The sequence below is a fragment of the Sesamum indicum genome, linkage group LG3 (genome assembly GCF_000512975.1).
Source record: "Sesamum indicum cultivar Zhongzhi No. 13 linkage group LG3, S_indicum_v1.0, whole genome shotgun sequence".
Taxonomy (NCBI): Eukaryota; Viridiplantae; Streptophyta; class Magnoliopsida; order Lamiales; family Pedaliaceae; genus Sesamum; species Sesamum indicum.
The window spans coordinates 23,469,182-23,485,000 of NC_026147.1; the positions used below are offsets into that span (position 1 = coordinate 23,469,182).

At 37.5% G+C, this 15,819-nt stretch overlaps 3 protein-coding genes across 3 annotated transcripts; 1 reads left to right on the forward strand and 2 right to left on the reverse strand.

Moving 5' to 3' along the window:
- On the forward strand, positions 964-4,501 carry LOC105159323 (probable LRR receptor-like serine/threonine-protein kinase At4g36180). The gene has a single exon (XM_011076341.2). It carries the CDS (start codon positions 1,086-1,088, stop codon positions 4,473-4,475), a length of 3,390 nt encoding a protein of 1,129 aa, XP_011074643.1. The 5' UTR covers positions 964-1,085; the 3' UTR covers positions 4,476-4,501.
- Positions 6,020-9,828, reverse strand: LOC105159322 (probable 1-acylglycerol-3-phosphate O-acyltransferase). The gene is made up of 9 exons (XM_011076337.2): positions 9,320-9,828; positions 8,995-9,231; positions 8,471-8,517; positions 8,208-8,326; positions 7,936-8,093; positions 7,658-7,767; positions 7,480-7,579; positions 6,516-6,639; positions 6,020-6,378 (listed from the first exon to the last, which is right to left on the reverse strand). The coding sequence occupies exons 1-9, from the start codon at positions 9,463-9,465 to the stop codon at positions 6,253-6,255; spliced, it is 1,167 nt and encodes a 388-aa protein (XP_011074639.1). The 5' UTR covers positions 9,466-9,828; the 3' UTR covers positions 6,020-6,252.
- Positions 11,446-13,417, reverse strand: LOC105159324 (V-type proton ATPase 16 kDa proteolipid subunit). The gene is made up of 3 exons (XM_011076342.2): positions 13,235-13,417; positions 12,859-13,144; positions 11,446-11,953 (listed from the first exon to the last, which is right to left on the reverse strand). The coding sequence occupies exons 1-3, from the start codon at positions 13,311-13,313 to the stop codon at positions 11,821-11,823; spliced, it is 498 nt and encodes a 165-aa protein (XP_011074644.1). The 5' UTR covers positions 13,314-13,417; the 3' UTR covers positions 11,446-11,820.

A 15,819-nucleotide genomic window follows, 5' to 3' on the forward strand; every position in this document is an offset into this window, starting at 1 on the left:
TTGATGAATATTCAATGCTATGTTGAATGGCCAGCTTGGCGTTTTTAATTTCATACAATGCAATAACTGCATCAAAAATGAACATATGATGAAATGAAACCTAAAGCTACAAGAGGGTCATTTTCAAATAATAAATATTACAATTATACTGAACATATGATGAAATGAAACCTAAAGCTACAAGAGGGTCATTTTCAAATATTTAATATTACCATTATTTTTCTTTTTAGTATTAATATATGTTTTTCAAGCAATATGGCCCCGACAAATATAAAGAGAGGTTCACAAGAATTATAACTTGAGACGACACCAACAACTTGTTGGTCCAATGATAAGCGAATTGAATTTTAAAATAAGTTCTTGTTAATGAACGAAGTTTAAAGTTTTAGAATAACACTTATCGAAAGAAACATAGGGAAGAAGGGTAAAATGATATTTAATTCTCTTATCATATCATATTGCTAGGTCTGATAATATACTCAACATCTTATACAAGTCAAATAATAAATAAGTCCAAACCCGTCCAATAAATTCAGACCTTATCTCACAAAATAAACATGAGATTAGATTGTATTGGGCTATTTGAATAGTCGAAACCCTCAAAGAAAATGACATTGAAGGAGTATGATAGTATTTTTACTTTTAGAACAACGAATATACCTTTGTGTGGTTTTTGTTGGAATTATACAGTAGATTGACGTTTTCTTACCAAAACCAACACCCTATAATAGTCCATTCATGTCAAAATAATAATTATATAACTAGTATAATTATTATATATGTTATTTATATATATATATATATATATATTTGTTTTTTGAGAAAAAGAAAAACAGGAGAGGTATCTGGAACGGATTAATGAAGTCAATATTCATCCAGGAGATGAAGAAAGTGCAAAAATGGAATTTCACATATCTTTTAAAAACCTTTTATAGGGAAGAGGGAAAATTTAATACAGCAACTAATTACACCTCACTCCCCAGTCCCCTGCACTGGCGCAACAAAGGGCGTTGGTCTTTTCAACTCCCCCTATATGCTGCTACCATACGCTCCCTCAGCGCACCAACGCATTTTCATTCTTTCCCATGCCAACGGCTACTATTCTCCTCGCTATGGCGCTCTGCGCCACCCTAATCTCCTCATTAACCTGCGCCGCCGTCGTATCCGAGATCCTGGCCTTGCTCTCCTTCAAACAGAATATTTTCGATCCTCGTGGAGCCATGGATGGTTGGAATGCGTCCACTCCCGCCGCGCCGTGCGACTGGCGTGGCATTCTGTGCTCCGCCGGCAGGGTGAGTGAGCTCCATCTGCCGCGCCTTCAGCTCGGCGGCCGGCTCAGCGAGCAGCTCGGTGACCTGCGCCAGCTGCGGGCGTTAAGTCTCCATTCCAACAACCTGAACGGTTCAATCCCGCAGGCACTCTCCCGGTGCACACTCTTACGCACTGTCTATTTGCAGTACAATTCATTCACCGGCGAGATTTCACCCTCATTTTTCTATAACCTCACAAATCTCCAAGTTTTTAACCTAGGCCACAACCTCATCTCCGGCGAAATCCCCGACGAACTTCCGGCACGCCTCCAGGTGCTCGACCTCTCATCCAACTCATTCTCCGGGAAGATTCCGGTGAACTTTTCGGCTAGTCACCAGCTCCAGGTCATCGATCTATCGTTCAACCATTTATCCGGCAGCATTCCGGCGACGATCGGAACGCTGCAGCAGTTAGAGTATTTATTCCTCGACGATAACGAACTCCACGGGACGATTCCATCGGCCATATCGAACTGTTCTTCACTCATCCACGTTAGTGCTGGGGATAATATGCTGTCCGGCGTCGTTCCGGCTACAATGGGGTCACTTAAAAGTCTTCAAGTTATCTCATTGCCTCGCAATCAGCTATCCGGCGTCGTTTCCTCATCCTTATTTTGTAAAATGACAGAACGGAATGCTACAGTCAGGATTCTTGACTTGAGTTCAAATGCGCTCACGGGGATAGAGAACCATGCTGGTGCAACGTGCGCTGGTGTTCTGGAAGTTCTAAACCTTCACGGGAATCGGATAAATGGGTTCTTTCCTGATTTTGTAATGAATTTGTCGACGTTAAAAGTTTTAGATATTTCTGGGAATTTGATATCCGGGTTTTTGCCGGATAGGATTGGGAATTTGGTTTCTCTGGAGGAGTTTAGAGCGCGGAACAATTCACTATCTGGTGGAATTCCGGATAACGTGACAAAATGTGTGTCACTAAGAGTGCTTGACATTGGGAAAAATCGGTTTTCTGGTTTAATACCGGAGTTTATAGGGGAAATGAAGGGATTGGCAATGTTATTTCTCGGCGGGAATTTGTTCACTGGTAGAATTCCTGAGAGCTTAAGCGATCTTTACTTGCTAGAATTGTTGGATTTGAGTGATAATATGCTGAATGGGACTGTGCCTCTTGAATTGATGAGGCTTAGCAATTTGAGCACTCTAAATTTGAGTAATAACAGATTTTCGGATGAAGTGCTGGTAAATATTGGTAAATTTAAAGGTTTAGAAGTTCTGAATATGAGTGGTTGCGGGTTTTCAGGAGCGATCCCATCAAGTGTTGGGAATCTTTTGAGGCTCAAAACTCTTGATATGAGTAAGCAAAACTTGTCGGGGGAGTTGCCTGTTGAGCTCTTTGGGTTGCCAAGTTTGCAGGTTGTGGCTCTTCAGGAAAATTTGTTGTCTGGAAATGTGCCTGAAGGTTTTAGCAGCTTGTCTAATTTGCAGTATCTCAATCTTTCATCAAATGCTTTCTCTGGTCAGATTCCGGCTACTTATGGATTTCTGAGATCATTAAGTGTTCTTTCACTGTCTCATAATCATATAAGTGGCTCAATTCCAGTGGAGTTGAGCAATTGTTCTGGTCTTGAAGGTTTAGAACTCAGAGAAAATGACTTCACCGGTGAAATTCCAGCTGGTTTTTCCCATTTGTCTCATTTACAGAGGCTTGATCTAGGCCAGAATAATTTAACAGGTGAAATTCCAGAAAGCCTTTCCAACTGTTCGTCTTTGATTGTCCTATTATTGGATTCAAATCACCTCTCAGGCCACATTCCGGACGCACTATCGAAGTTATCGATGTTAATGGAACTGGATGTATCTTCGAATAATCTGACTGGAGCAATTCCAGCAAATCTTTCACTTATCTCAACCTTGCAACACTTAAATTTGTCAGGTAATAACCTTGAGGGTCGGATTCCTGAGGCACTGGCTTCTCGTTTTAGTGATCCTTCCATCTATACCATGAATAAAAATTTATGTGGACAACCACTGAAAAAGAATTGCCCAAGGGAGAAAAGGCGGAAAAGAAAGAGATTGATTCTTTATATAGTTGTGGCTGTGGCAGGGAGTTTACTGCTGTTATTGTGTTGTTGTGGTTACGTATACAGTCTGCTAAGGTGGCGCAAGAGACTGAGAGAGGGGACATCAGGAGAGAAGAAGCGAAGCCCCAGTTCCAGTTCACAAGGGGGACGTGGAAGTGGAGAAAATGGTCCACCTAAGCTTGTTATGTTCAACAACAAGATCACATATGCTGAAACCCTAGAAGCAACAAGACAGTTCGATGAAGAAAACGTGTTGAGCCGAGGGAAGTATGGGCTGTTATTTAAAGCTACTTATGCTGATGGAATGGTGCTCGCAATTCGCCGCCTTCCTGACACATCCATTGTGGAGAACACCTTCCGTAAAGAAGCTGAATCCCTAGGCAAAGTTAAACATCGAAACCTGACAGTTCTTCGTGGCTATTATGCTGGACCGCCTCCAGATATGAGACTTCTTATTTACGACTACATGCCTAATGGAAATCTTGCCACCCTTCTTCAAGAGGCATCACACCAAGAAGGACATGTGCTGAACTGGCCAATGCGCCACCTGATTGCTCTAGGTATAGCTCGTGGCCTAGCATTCTTGCATTCGATCTCAACAATACATGGGGATGTGAAGCCACAAAACGTTCTCTTCGATGCTGATTTTGAGGCTCATCTCTCTGATTTTGGGCTGGATAAACTGACAATACCTAATCCAGCTGAAGCTTCCACCTCTGCCACACCAGTTGGGAGTCTAGGCTATGCAGCACCAGAAGCTACATTAACAGGGCAACCAACTAAAGAAGCGGATGTATACAGTTTCGGGATTGTGGTGTTGGAGATATTGACTGGAAAAAAACCAATGATGTTTACAGAAGATGAGGACATTGTGAAATGGGTGAAGAGACAACTACAAAGAGGCCAAGTTTCAGAATTGCTCGATCAGGGCTTGCTGGAACTCGATCCTGAGTCATCGGAGTGGGAAGAATTCTTGATGGGAGTGAAAGTTGGATTGCTTTGCACAATGCCTGACCCTCTTGAAAGACCTTCCATGACTGATGTTGTCTTCATGCTCGAAGGCTGCCGGTTAGGCCCAGAAATTCCTTCCTCTGCTGATCCCACCACGGTAACTTCACCCACCTGAAAATTAATACCCTGCACGAATTCATTCATTCTGTATTCGGGTATTCTTTGCTTGTTTGGATGATTTTTATGCTTTGCGATTTCTTAGTAGTCAATCCTTCTACATTTTAATTTTTAATTTGATTCATTTTTTTCTTTTATGTGGCTGCAATGACAAATGACAATAGTTTTTCAACTTGTTCTACTATCTGGAATCACTAATTCAGTTCACATCCTAATCAATGGTTCTTGTGTTGTGTGAATTTCTGTGGTACATAATGGAAGATATACATAAGTTTGGACTTCATCTGCTGCTAAAAATTTCATTTTCTTATTTTCAGGAAAATTTGGTCCAATTAAAGGACAAAATGTATAATAAAAATTAAATTTCACATGGTTGTTTATGATTCCATGCTAGTATTATTAAAAGAAAGTAGCCGTTACAGGTAGTGTTTAAAATATATGAAATGAGGGGACAGTACTCTTTTTATCGGGAAAGGGCAAATGCCTTGAGAATATTATTGGCTGTGAGACCTTTGAGATTCTTCTGATCTATCGAGACTGGGAGTGTGGAGGGAAAACAAAAACCACGTCAGATTTCAGGGAACTTGGCAGTTGACCAGATGTGGGGGCCCATCATTTGTCTTGTAACATTATTGGATCGCATCATGGAGTTCTTCGGCAGGACAAGTGCCAATCTTTTACCAATTTTTTGGATAATGATATTTCATCCTACTTGAGCGTACAACTTTTCTGTATCAGCTTATGTTTTATACAAATAGCAGTTGTGACATGTCTCCATGTATATAATAAATTATTTTTTAAATTTAAGATATATTATAAATAATAATAAAATATATTAATTGAATAATTAATAAAATTTAAAAAATTAAATAAATTAGTTATCTTGTAAATTGAATATCATTTTTAAAATAATAAAAAAATGGTACAGTAGTATTAAAATCCTCACTTTTGTGTTTATAGTACCTCTTTTCGTTATAACAATGTAGATAAAGAATAGTGTTTATGTTGGGTTTTTACGGAATGACGCAAACTCAGAAATACAATTTTATGGTATTTCTGGGAGGAGGGAACTGCTGTAACGAGCATAAAATTAGAATTCCGGGGTGGAAATTTGGAGCTCAACGTAAAGTATTTTATATGAGTGCTGTATTTTCCCATCATACCAAACACTCCTCAGAAGTACCAGAAGAGCAACAACATCAATAATGAAGAAAAAGATGCAACTGCATTGTGCAGAGCTGCGAACAAAGGAGAAACAGAGTCTTGTGACATCTGAATGGACTCAAAATAATGGGAGATGGGGACAGTACGTTTGTAGAGAGTGACTGATTCTTCCTTTTTTTTCTCCTTTTATAATTAGAGAGTGACTGAACGTCTAAAACAATTATTGACTGCATTTTCACCTATGGTAGAAAACAAATGCTTGCATAGTGAATTTTAGTGTTATTGCTTCTTGATTTAGATCTGTCTATTCCCCTTATCTTTCCTGTAACGTGCAAGCTTAAGAAAACATAGGAATCGTCGTTATCTGGAAACCAAAGATTGAGCTAATTGAAAGTATTTTTATGATGAAATTTAACAGTTAAGTATCTAAACAATCAAGTGTCCATAGTAAATTATACAAGAGATATGTTGGATGTGCCTCGAATGCACATAGCCTAGGACCAAAATTAGCTGAGAAAAGCTAGTCCTCTACCTACTGACTACTGTTACACAAACGTAATTGATCTACAAAATAGAAGAAAAAAATGAGGTGAAAAAATCTCTCTTCAGTTTTAGACAGAAAGCAAACCTGCCGGTAGAGAGTTACTGTACTGGTTAGGTGATAAAACCTTGCGGCAAGCATAAAATACAGCAGGATGGAAAGCAGCTGGGTTGTCTATGAACACGAAATGACCACCCTGCAATCATACCCAAGGAATTTCCCAATAATATTTTCATTTGGCACAAGTCGAGTAGCATAAAAACAACATCGATTTTTTGGGGTAGATAAAGGGGATCTGTATGTATAACATGGCAGAGGATGAGAGTGAAATACCTGAGGAACTCTTATAATCTCGCATGGGACCTTCATACTCTTGCGAGCTTCTTGTGCCCCTTGGTAATTCATCCAATCGTCGTAACCGTATATGAATGTAGTTGGCACTTTCCATTCGGAAGCACTGCACCGAAATGAGAAGAGAACATTAAAATTCGAACGCAACTGTTCCAGTGTTTCAATCAAGAAATGACAAGGACAAAAGCAGGAAAGATTTTGTTGAAACATCTCATTCGACCAAATTCCTAGACGTAAACTACATTGTCTTGCTATTTGAAGTTTCATAAAGTGATCTTTGAATGAACTAATTGCAGTGTATAAGATAATCTTCTATTCATCCAATAAATAGATGAAGATAAAGTGAACGAACTTCCGCAGCTTGTTTAGTAAACAAGTTTCAGTAACTTGTTCTTACATTTATTTTCAGGATATAAAAAATGAAAATGAGTTATGAATTTCGATTGAGCAGAAGTCTCTATCATAATTTGCCAAATCTTTTCAAATATAACAGTGTTCATAAACCGTTCACCACTAGTATTTGAATAACATAATACATCAGTTTGTCACATATAGTCTTTAAATTGTTGGTTCTACAATTAACTTCTGGATAAAACACCGTAATTCTATATTGGGTTGTTCAGTGCCAAACCCCTGTTTTCAAGCCAAAAATATCTTAATTTCTTATTTGTTTCACACATTAATTTAACTGTGCCTGGATACTGCTTGCAGCAATTAGCAAATTGCCGAAACATTATTTTCCTATTATTCCCACGTCCTCTTTTTAACCCATAATTCCACACCAATTCGAACCACCAAGGTTGTGCTGTATTAGCTTCCCTAGAACACATAAGAACACATTTCATTGCAGGAGTTAACAGATTCTCATCATTGACACGTAATATCCTGGTAGTAGTGCTACAATGCATTTCTCCAACTAAAACAATGCAGGCATGAAGCAACTCACCAATGTAAAAGAGGCATCCGAGGAAAGGCCCCAAAGGAGAATATGTACTTTAAGCACAATTCTCCACTAGCTTTCGCCGCCAGAGTATGATACACATAATCTTCAACAGAAGAAAGAGGCCAGGATTAGAACATAATTAGGAACCAAGGGACATTGAAGAAGCACATTACAAACTTACCTGTGAGCAATCTAGATTCATCCTCGTTCAACATGTTTCCTTGAGAATTCGAGCCAAATCTAGCACTCGTATATTTGCGAACCAGACCTGGACCCCAAGGACCTAACCCCCTGCATGATTGAATAAAAGAAATCAAGGTACAAAAAGAAAGATATTCCCAACATCACAATGTATTGCAACAACAGCTTACAGTGCGCAACAGTTTTCCCTTGCGAAAAGTTGAAACTATAAATTAGACCACCTAACTGTCTTCTGTGGAGTAGAACTATAGTAACTACCTTACTAACTTCTGAGGAGTAAAATTAGACTCCCATAGATGATTCACAATTGCACCTTTCCATGTTGCTCTAAATTGAATAAGCTGCTCAGACATATCTGTTTCCGAAGAAAACCCAGCAGGTCCTACCAAAATTAAGTGCTGAATGTGCTCGGGGTACTACAAAAACCCATTTCAGGTGATGTCAAAAATGGGAATGTAATCCACTTTATCAACAGGTATTGTCATCAATAATAGGCATATAATTGGAGAAATCAATTAATATTCATCTACCTTGATTGCATATTTAGCAGCCACATACCCTCCAAATGAATGCCCAAGTAAAATGAATTTGCTGAGATTGTTTTCTTTACGCCATTCCTCAAAGGACTCAATGAACCATGCCTCAGTTTCTGCATCACAATTTAGAGCATATATCAGCCATGCTTTGCTGTTGATCTTCAAGACTAAGCTAGCTAGATAAGTTCCTTATTTGGAAAACCAATTAACTGAAACTATTAACATTGACAGATTAATTTAGCATTAAACGAACTAACCTTCAGTGCTTTTACATGTGAAATCCGGCCTGCTCGATCCACCCCATCTGCACCAAAATGTAAGCAGAAATATAAGTCCACTTAAGCTTTTATTATGCACTTATTCTTCTTATCCAAGATTTATTTGCTCCCTCCCTTTCTTCCACAGCCAAAGAATTTAAGATCACTAGAAAAAATGGACTAACAAGATGAAGTCATCTCCAACTTCACTTTTACTCGTAGGTTTCTTGTAAAACTTGGGGACTGAAAACTATTGTAATCAAGTCTCCAAGCAACAATAAGAATATAAAACAAATCATTCTACATATCTATGATCTGCTAAAGTAGATCACTCCAATTTTCGAGTTACTAAATGGAAAATCTAAAATCATATAAAATGCTAAAAAAAAGCATGCAACTCAATCAATGACAAATTGCTAATGACACAAAGTAAACAATTACACCACAGTATGCAAAATAAAGAAAGAAACAAGGTCAATGTAGACACAACAAGTCAGCAAACGTAAAACATAAACCACACCTACCCAAGCTGATCAATTGCAATGACTTTGAAGTGCTTAGCAAGAGCGTCAAAATTACGGAAAAAGAAGCCTTGAGAAGCACCGTATCCATGTACCAGCACCAGTGCCGGCGACCCCTCTTCGCTATCGAACGTTACTGTATTTATAAACCTCGGTTCATCGCTTGCAGACCGAAACCACCGGGTTTTTGAACCCGGTGGTCCTGACCCAATGTTAACCCGCTCTTGCTTGTAACGGGTCCTACAAAATTGAAACCGATTCCAAAATTAGAACTGGAATGACATCATGAATGGCTCCAAATTTAGGAACTTTTCGGAAATCCCATTACTTGACGAGAGAGAGGAGGCGTTTCTCAGCGGCGATGATGTGATCGGTGGATGTGGGCTTCCACCGGAGAAGGGAGGGCCAGAGGGAGCGTCTCTTTGTCGTGGCGGCGGCGGCGGCGGCGGGTGGTGAGGTGATCTCCTCCGCCATTCTGGACAACGAAAATGATGATGATGATGATGATATCGACCACCTCCGCAGACCAATGCTGATGCAACCAAAAGCTTTGCCTTGTTGAATGCAAATTGATTTAGATGAGAAAAGAGTCCAATCAAGTCGGGGATTTTCTACGAGATTTTTGCTATTTATAGTTGAACTCTTAAAAATAGTATTTATTTAAATAATTCGTGAGGTGAAATCTCTCTGTCTATCTATATATAGAGAAGAAAGAATGGAGTGATCGGCGCCAGAAGGTCCCGTCTACGACATGGGTGACGATTGATTCCTTGAACTTTTCAGTTAGTCATTGTTCTTTCCGTCCACGAATACACGCACAAGGCCACTCCTCAAAATTCTATATTAAAATTGAACTTCTAATAATTTATTATTAACATTTAAGAATTTCCGAGTTTGTTTTCTTGAGTTCAAATTGCGGAAGCTCCGTAAGAAGATGCATTGAGAAAAAGCACATGAGACGAGAACGTGTATGTGCTTCCAATATTTTTTTCTATTTGAGTAGTGGGGACGGGATCCAACATCACTTCACTGCTTCCCCTATGATAAAGGAAGGAGTTGCGCAGGTGATGACGTGAGTCAAGGGAATCGAACCGGGTTTACAGCAGCATAAGCATGGGTTAAGAACTACGTGCATCCCATATGAGGCCTTTGTTCAGATCCAGTTTTATTTCGGAATTGAATTTTTTGTTTTTTATTTTCTATTATATTCAACACACTTATGTAAGAATGGCGTCATGTGTTTTATTTTTTATACATACCGGGCTTGTGTAACTTGTTACACACTTTCCACTGCCAATGACTAACGTGTAAAGAGTAATACATCAAAGATTGTTACCACATCCGCATACAATTCTTTTTAACGATTAATCTGTTTCGTTCATTCGATTAATTAGTTTTAAAAAAATTACACTTGGATAAAATGACAACATTATTGAATTACTATTTCTAAGATTCCCACGACAAAAGTTGATAGTTTAAATACAAAATTTGAGTTTGAAGTGATAAATTTAACTTAAACTTACGATATGAAATAATTCAAAATATGACTCAAGCACACAACAAACTACTTGCGATTCGACTTCGAGTACCCCAGGGGCTTGAATGGGGGCAAAGGCCGTTACGCCCCTCAAGACTTACCTAAGAAAAAAGACCTAGAGTAAGAAAAGGGACATTATCGAACAGCACCTTTTGATAAGAGATATGAACAAGAAGCTTCCAGAAAACTAGTGTTTTCTGAATTACATGAAGCCAGTAAACAAACAGCAAATCCGTGCCGTGAGGAGGTTTTCCATCCCTGTAGGGCAAGTAAAACGCTCTGGACGGAATAGATACTGTGTAACGCATCCTGCACAAGCTACTAAAGTATAATTCAAAATATAACTTGCACTTCATTTTTTATCTTTCAAGTGGTTCTCATTCTTAAATATTTTACTTTTAAACTTCCTTCCTTTATACGCCGGCTCCCACTATAACCGGCCAATGGAACACAACACTGACTTGCTCAATAGCAGTGTCAACTCTTACTTAGAGAAGGACGTCTCTCCTCTTAGTAATAATAATGTGAAGTTGGCTGGTTAGAGAGAGAGAGAATAAAGTAGAGATGGAAGGAGGAAATTTATGCAAATCAACTAATAAAGGAGTGGTTGCTTAGTCATAGATTGTTGGGGAGAAAATGGAATATATTCATATGCAGTTATTGGGATGCCCTCCAAAAGCCTACTGCTATCTCAGTTTAATGCTTTTATCCTATGAACGTGCTACACATGACATTATACAATTCACCTCTGTCATGAATCAAATATAATTAGGACTAATAAAACAACAAACATGTTTTCAGTTCCTGGAATCTAGTGCTTCCGAGAGAAAATAATTTATAGATTAATCGATAATTATAATATGGACTTAACACTTTCTTTTATAGAAACTTGTATTCAACACTGGCACTTGGCAAAATAACTTTCAAACTCTTCTCGACTTTGTGTACTCGCAGGAATCACAAGAACAAAAGTAATTGTAAGCCTTTTAAGGCCGAACTTGGAAAAACAAATAATACAGCCAAAATGGTTTATACAAATCAAATATGGTCCAGATATAGCACCATTAATATATCAGACAAATTTATTCAGCGAAAATCAAACTTCTCATCTACATCCTACCAACATAAACATGCCACCCTCAATTCTTCCAGCCGAGCAATTGACACGAGCAACAGAAAACTTGAGCTTAAAACACTGCCCAGCCAAATTATCAAGCTAACCATGGAGAACATAATGTTGATTCTTACTTGATAGGAAGAACAGCAACAACCCTTGTGCAAGAAGTAATCTTCTAATCTGCTCTAGACTGGCCAGCACGAGAAGAGAGGATGATGCCAACAATGAGACCATAAAGGGCCAAAGCTTCAGCAAAAATGAGGATAAGAATCATCCCGACAAAGAGTTTTGGTTGTTGAGCATTGGCTCTGTCACAGAGAACAACAGAATAAGAATTACACCATTATATCTCATTAAGAACAAAAACAAAAAAGGCAATCCAAAATGTGAAGATAATCATTTCCAGAATTTTAATTCAATTACTACAAGGAAAGCACAAAAAGACAAAGTTATAATTGCCAGCCACTGATTGCATCATATCTAGAGTCAAAATCCAATTTTAAAGAACCAAGCAAGTTTCAGTAAAGCTTTAGAAACCCAAGTGTGTTTTTTCTATATTATAATTTCCAACAAATAAAACATAACTGCCGACCTGAAAAGGGAACACCAAGAACCCCCAAGCCAAAGGTGCCATGAAAATAGATTATGCTCTTGCTACAATAAATAGATGTAAGTGGTATATGGTAGGTTAGCTTCCCATTGGGGAAATACTGCCTATATCAGAGGTAGGTCACTACATCCACAAAATCTACAAGACTTAGGATTTTAAGCAGATATTGCAGAGTCAACCACACAATATATCTATTCAAAGAACTAAGATTTTCTAAAACTTTCAATTAGGAGGTGACCAAAGGGGCAAAACCTAATCTTTTACACTAATGAAATTACTAAAGCATTTTCAGAGAAGATCCACACAATATGTTAAAAGAGACACAAGAACAAAGGTAAAAGACAAGTAATTAACACTCAATGAAAGCACACAAAATGTCAAACTAGTTCTTTTATCAAGTGACAGTTCACCCTTCCAATGCTCTAGACAAGGCAAGGAATGAGTATATCACTATACAAAGTGATCATGGTCAACGTAAAACATGATAGCATCTGAACTCATCAACTACATCCTAATCCACAAAAATTAAAAACAAAGCAACACATTTTCAACCGTAATGCTAAATCATCGAAATTCTAATAAGAATCCATGACTGAAAGTTACCTAACACCAGCATCTCCTACGATTCCGATGGCCATACCAGCAGCAAGGCCGGCGAGACCACAAGCAAGCCCAGAAGAAAGGTGAGCATAGCCATCAAACAAGTAGTAAGACTTAGCCTTAGGGTTAATACCGGTACTAATAATCACAGCAATAATCAAACCATAAATACCCAAAACACCAGCCATGACCACGGGAACAATAGACTTCATCACCAGCTCAGGTCTCATCACACCCATCGACGCCACTCCGACGCCACTCTTAGCAGTGCCATACGCCGCTCCCATACCTACAAATGCAACAGGATAACTAACAATCTAAGGAGCCATAACCTTAGATCTATAAAAGAGGAGTGGTGGACCGGTGGAGCATAGCTTACAGGAGAAGACTAGGGCAGCGGCAGCGCCGAGGAAGCCGAAGAATGGTGCCGTTTCATCGCCGCTGAAGGTTGAAGACATCTTCGATCGATTTGGATTTCTGCAGAGATCGGATCTGAAAGAATTTTAATTTTTGCGCAAAACTCCGCAGAGAGAGAGAGAGAAACAGTTGATTTGTTGGATTGATCGAGTCCTCTGTTATATACATCCGGTCGATGGGATTGGGAAGTGCAAGGCTCGTCCATGAGTTCGATTCCTGCTCAAATTACATTTCTGCCCCTTTGACCGCTATCGTATTTTTCTTTTTAAGTTAATTACATTTAGCTCCTATGAAAATGTGAATTTACATTTTTTTCAAAAAAATAGCAAAAAGTTATATATTTATATTTCCTTGGAAAATTCAAATTTTGTATATTTTTTTTTTGGTTGATGACGATAATATTTTTTATCCAAATTTCAAAAAGGAGATCAGATATAAACAGTAATTTTTTAAAAGGGGTCTGAATAATTTTTTTAAAAAAATATCATTTTATATTTTTATAAAGTGTTAAGTGTAATTAATTATTTTCTTCTTTTTTTTTTTTTTTTTGGTCCCCTTTTTGTGCAATTCCACAAAACTATTTTCATAGTATGTCAGAAGATAGTTGTGAGAAAATGAAAAGGTGCTTATGTCTTAACCCACACACTTTATAACACTTGTTTGCTTATCGGCCCAAATGAAATTTTATGTTGATTTTCTAGGGCTTGATTGAGACAAGCAACCGAAGAATTGGGTCATCTTGGGCCGTATCAGTTGAATGAGTAGGCTAGAATTTATGTGCCAATTTGGGAGCCCATCGAGAAAGGAATGGACCAAACCATTTGAAAAGGAGAGGGAGAATTATGAGTTTGATTCCTATACTTAACCACTGATACTCTTTTAATTTAATATTTTTAATTCTCAAATTATTTAACTTTTTGACAGTTTTGGTCCTTTCTATTCGATGACCCTTATAATACGGTAGATGAAAACCTCAAAGAATCTCCCTTGAACTTGGTCTTCTTTAATTATTTTAACCTCTATTTTCACCATTTTCTTCGACCCAAAACCTCTTAAATAAACCGTCCAAGCTTTTAAAAAAACCTCAAGACCAAATTCAAAGCAGGAAAGGGAGGTGTTTTTTTCCTCCATTGTTGAGGTTTCCCGTCTATTCTAACGACCATCAACCACAAAACATAAAAATTGTCAAAAATTTGTATGAGGAGCTTTGCATACAACAATATCACTATCATTTTAACACACTAATTATTAATTCTTCAATAATTATATATGGAACTCCTAGTCCAACACCCTGCTACCTCAACAGGTGTTGTGTTCCATCACCATCATCAGCTCAATACGTACCCACTATTTTGCTATTTTTTAAGTTAAGAAATAATTGGATTTAAAAGCCTACAAATCCCTAAAAATTGGCTACTAAATAAGTAATTCATTGGTTTGCATGCATGTGGACAATATATATCAATTTATACTCCATTTGTAATTTAAAGTCTTTCCTTTTTATTAAAAGAAATAATTTGAGAAGATATAATATGCAAAATACTAATATATATATATATATGTATATATTAAAAATAATATAACTATTCAAAACATGAGACACATTTTTGTCCAATCAAGAAATAAGTACTAATTATATTTATTAATTTAAGAGGATAAATATTACATCAGAGATAGTTAGAAGAGCAAAGTGTATTTTAGGCTAGAAAATATTCCATAACACCCTAAAATGTATCCCATGATGATGCTTTCACACCTAAACAAATAGATTTGGGGAATGGGGAAATCCTCATTCCTCACACCCAATAATTATGGCTGCCAGAATGATAATTGATAATGTGGTTGGTGTGTAGGAATATGAATATCAGACATTCCAAGGGAATGAATCAAACAATTACTATATATGTTGAGGTATTAAAACAACCTCATTAATCAATCATCGGCGGTAAACTTCAAACAGGATGAAATACTTTGATTAATTAATACATCCATCGGCTGCATGACAATTAATTATCTACTACCAACTCCAACATTCTATCAACAGGATGAGATCTATTTTGTTTCAAAACTTTTATTCTATTAATACCATGATATATCTATTTTTATAATAATAAATTTTTTAATTTTCTTTATATATATATGCTTTAGTTCAAAATTGGAGATATACTTAACCAAGTATACTACTGATTAATCGTATTTATTATATATATAAAAAATTGAGTTAATTTTATCGATATTTCCTTACACAATTACATCTCATCTCGTGTGATATTTGCATAATTTTTTGTGTCTAGAACGGTGTTGATGTGACTACAATTACAATCTTAAGTAGTGTACTTAAGGTAGCAATTGGACCTATATCCAACAAGACCCGCTCCTAATGGGGCAGGTTCTGGTCTGAAAAATTGTTTGAGTTGTTATGAACTTGAGAATTTTTTTGAAATTCGAAATATATAAGTTAGGCTATGAATAATTTTATATTTGTAGATAATTGAAAATGAATCAGGTCAGACCAGTCCCGACAAGTTTTGTGGTGGAGCTGGTCAG

Bases quoted from the DNA above. Each gene is read 5' to 3' on its own strand.
- LOC105159322 (XM_011076337.2), bottom strand. From the start codon at position 9,465: ATGGCGGAGGAGATCACCTCACCACCCGCCGCCGCCGCCGCCGCCACG. The intron at 9,232-9,319 runs GTAATGGGATTT...TCAATTTTGTAG, and splicing joins CGCCTCCTCTCTCTCGTCAA to GACCCGTTACAAGCAAGAGC. The intron at 8,518-8,994 runs GTAGGTGTGGTT...ATTTTGGTGCAG, and splicing joins ATTGCAATTGATCAGCTTGG to ATGGGGTGGATCGAGCAGGC.
- LOC105159323 (XM_011076341.2), top strand. From the start codon at position 1,086: ATGCCAACGGCTACTATTCTCCTCGCTATGGCGCTCTGCGCCACCCTA.
- LOC105159324 (XM_011076342.2), bottom strand. From the start codon at position 13,313: ATGTCTTCAACCTTCAGCGGCGATGAAACGGCACCATTCTTCGGCTTC. The intron at 13,145-13,234 runs GTAAGCTATGCT...TTGCATTTGTAG, and splicing joins CGCTGCCCTAGTCTTCTCCT to GTATGGGAGCGGCGTATGGC. The intron at 11,954-12,858 runs GTAACTTTCAGT...TCTCTGTGACAG, and splicing joins GTAGGAGATGCTGGTGTTAG to AGCCAATGCTCAACAACCAA.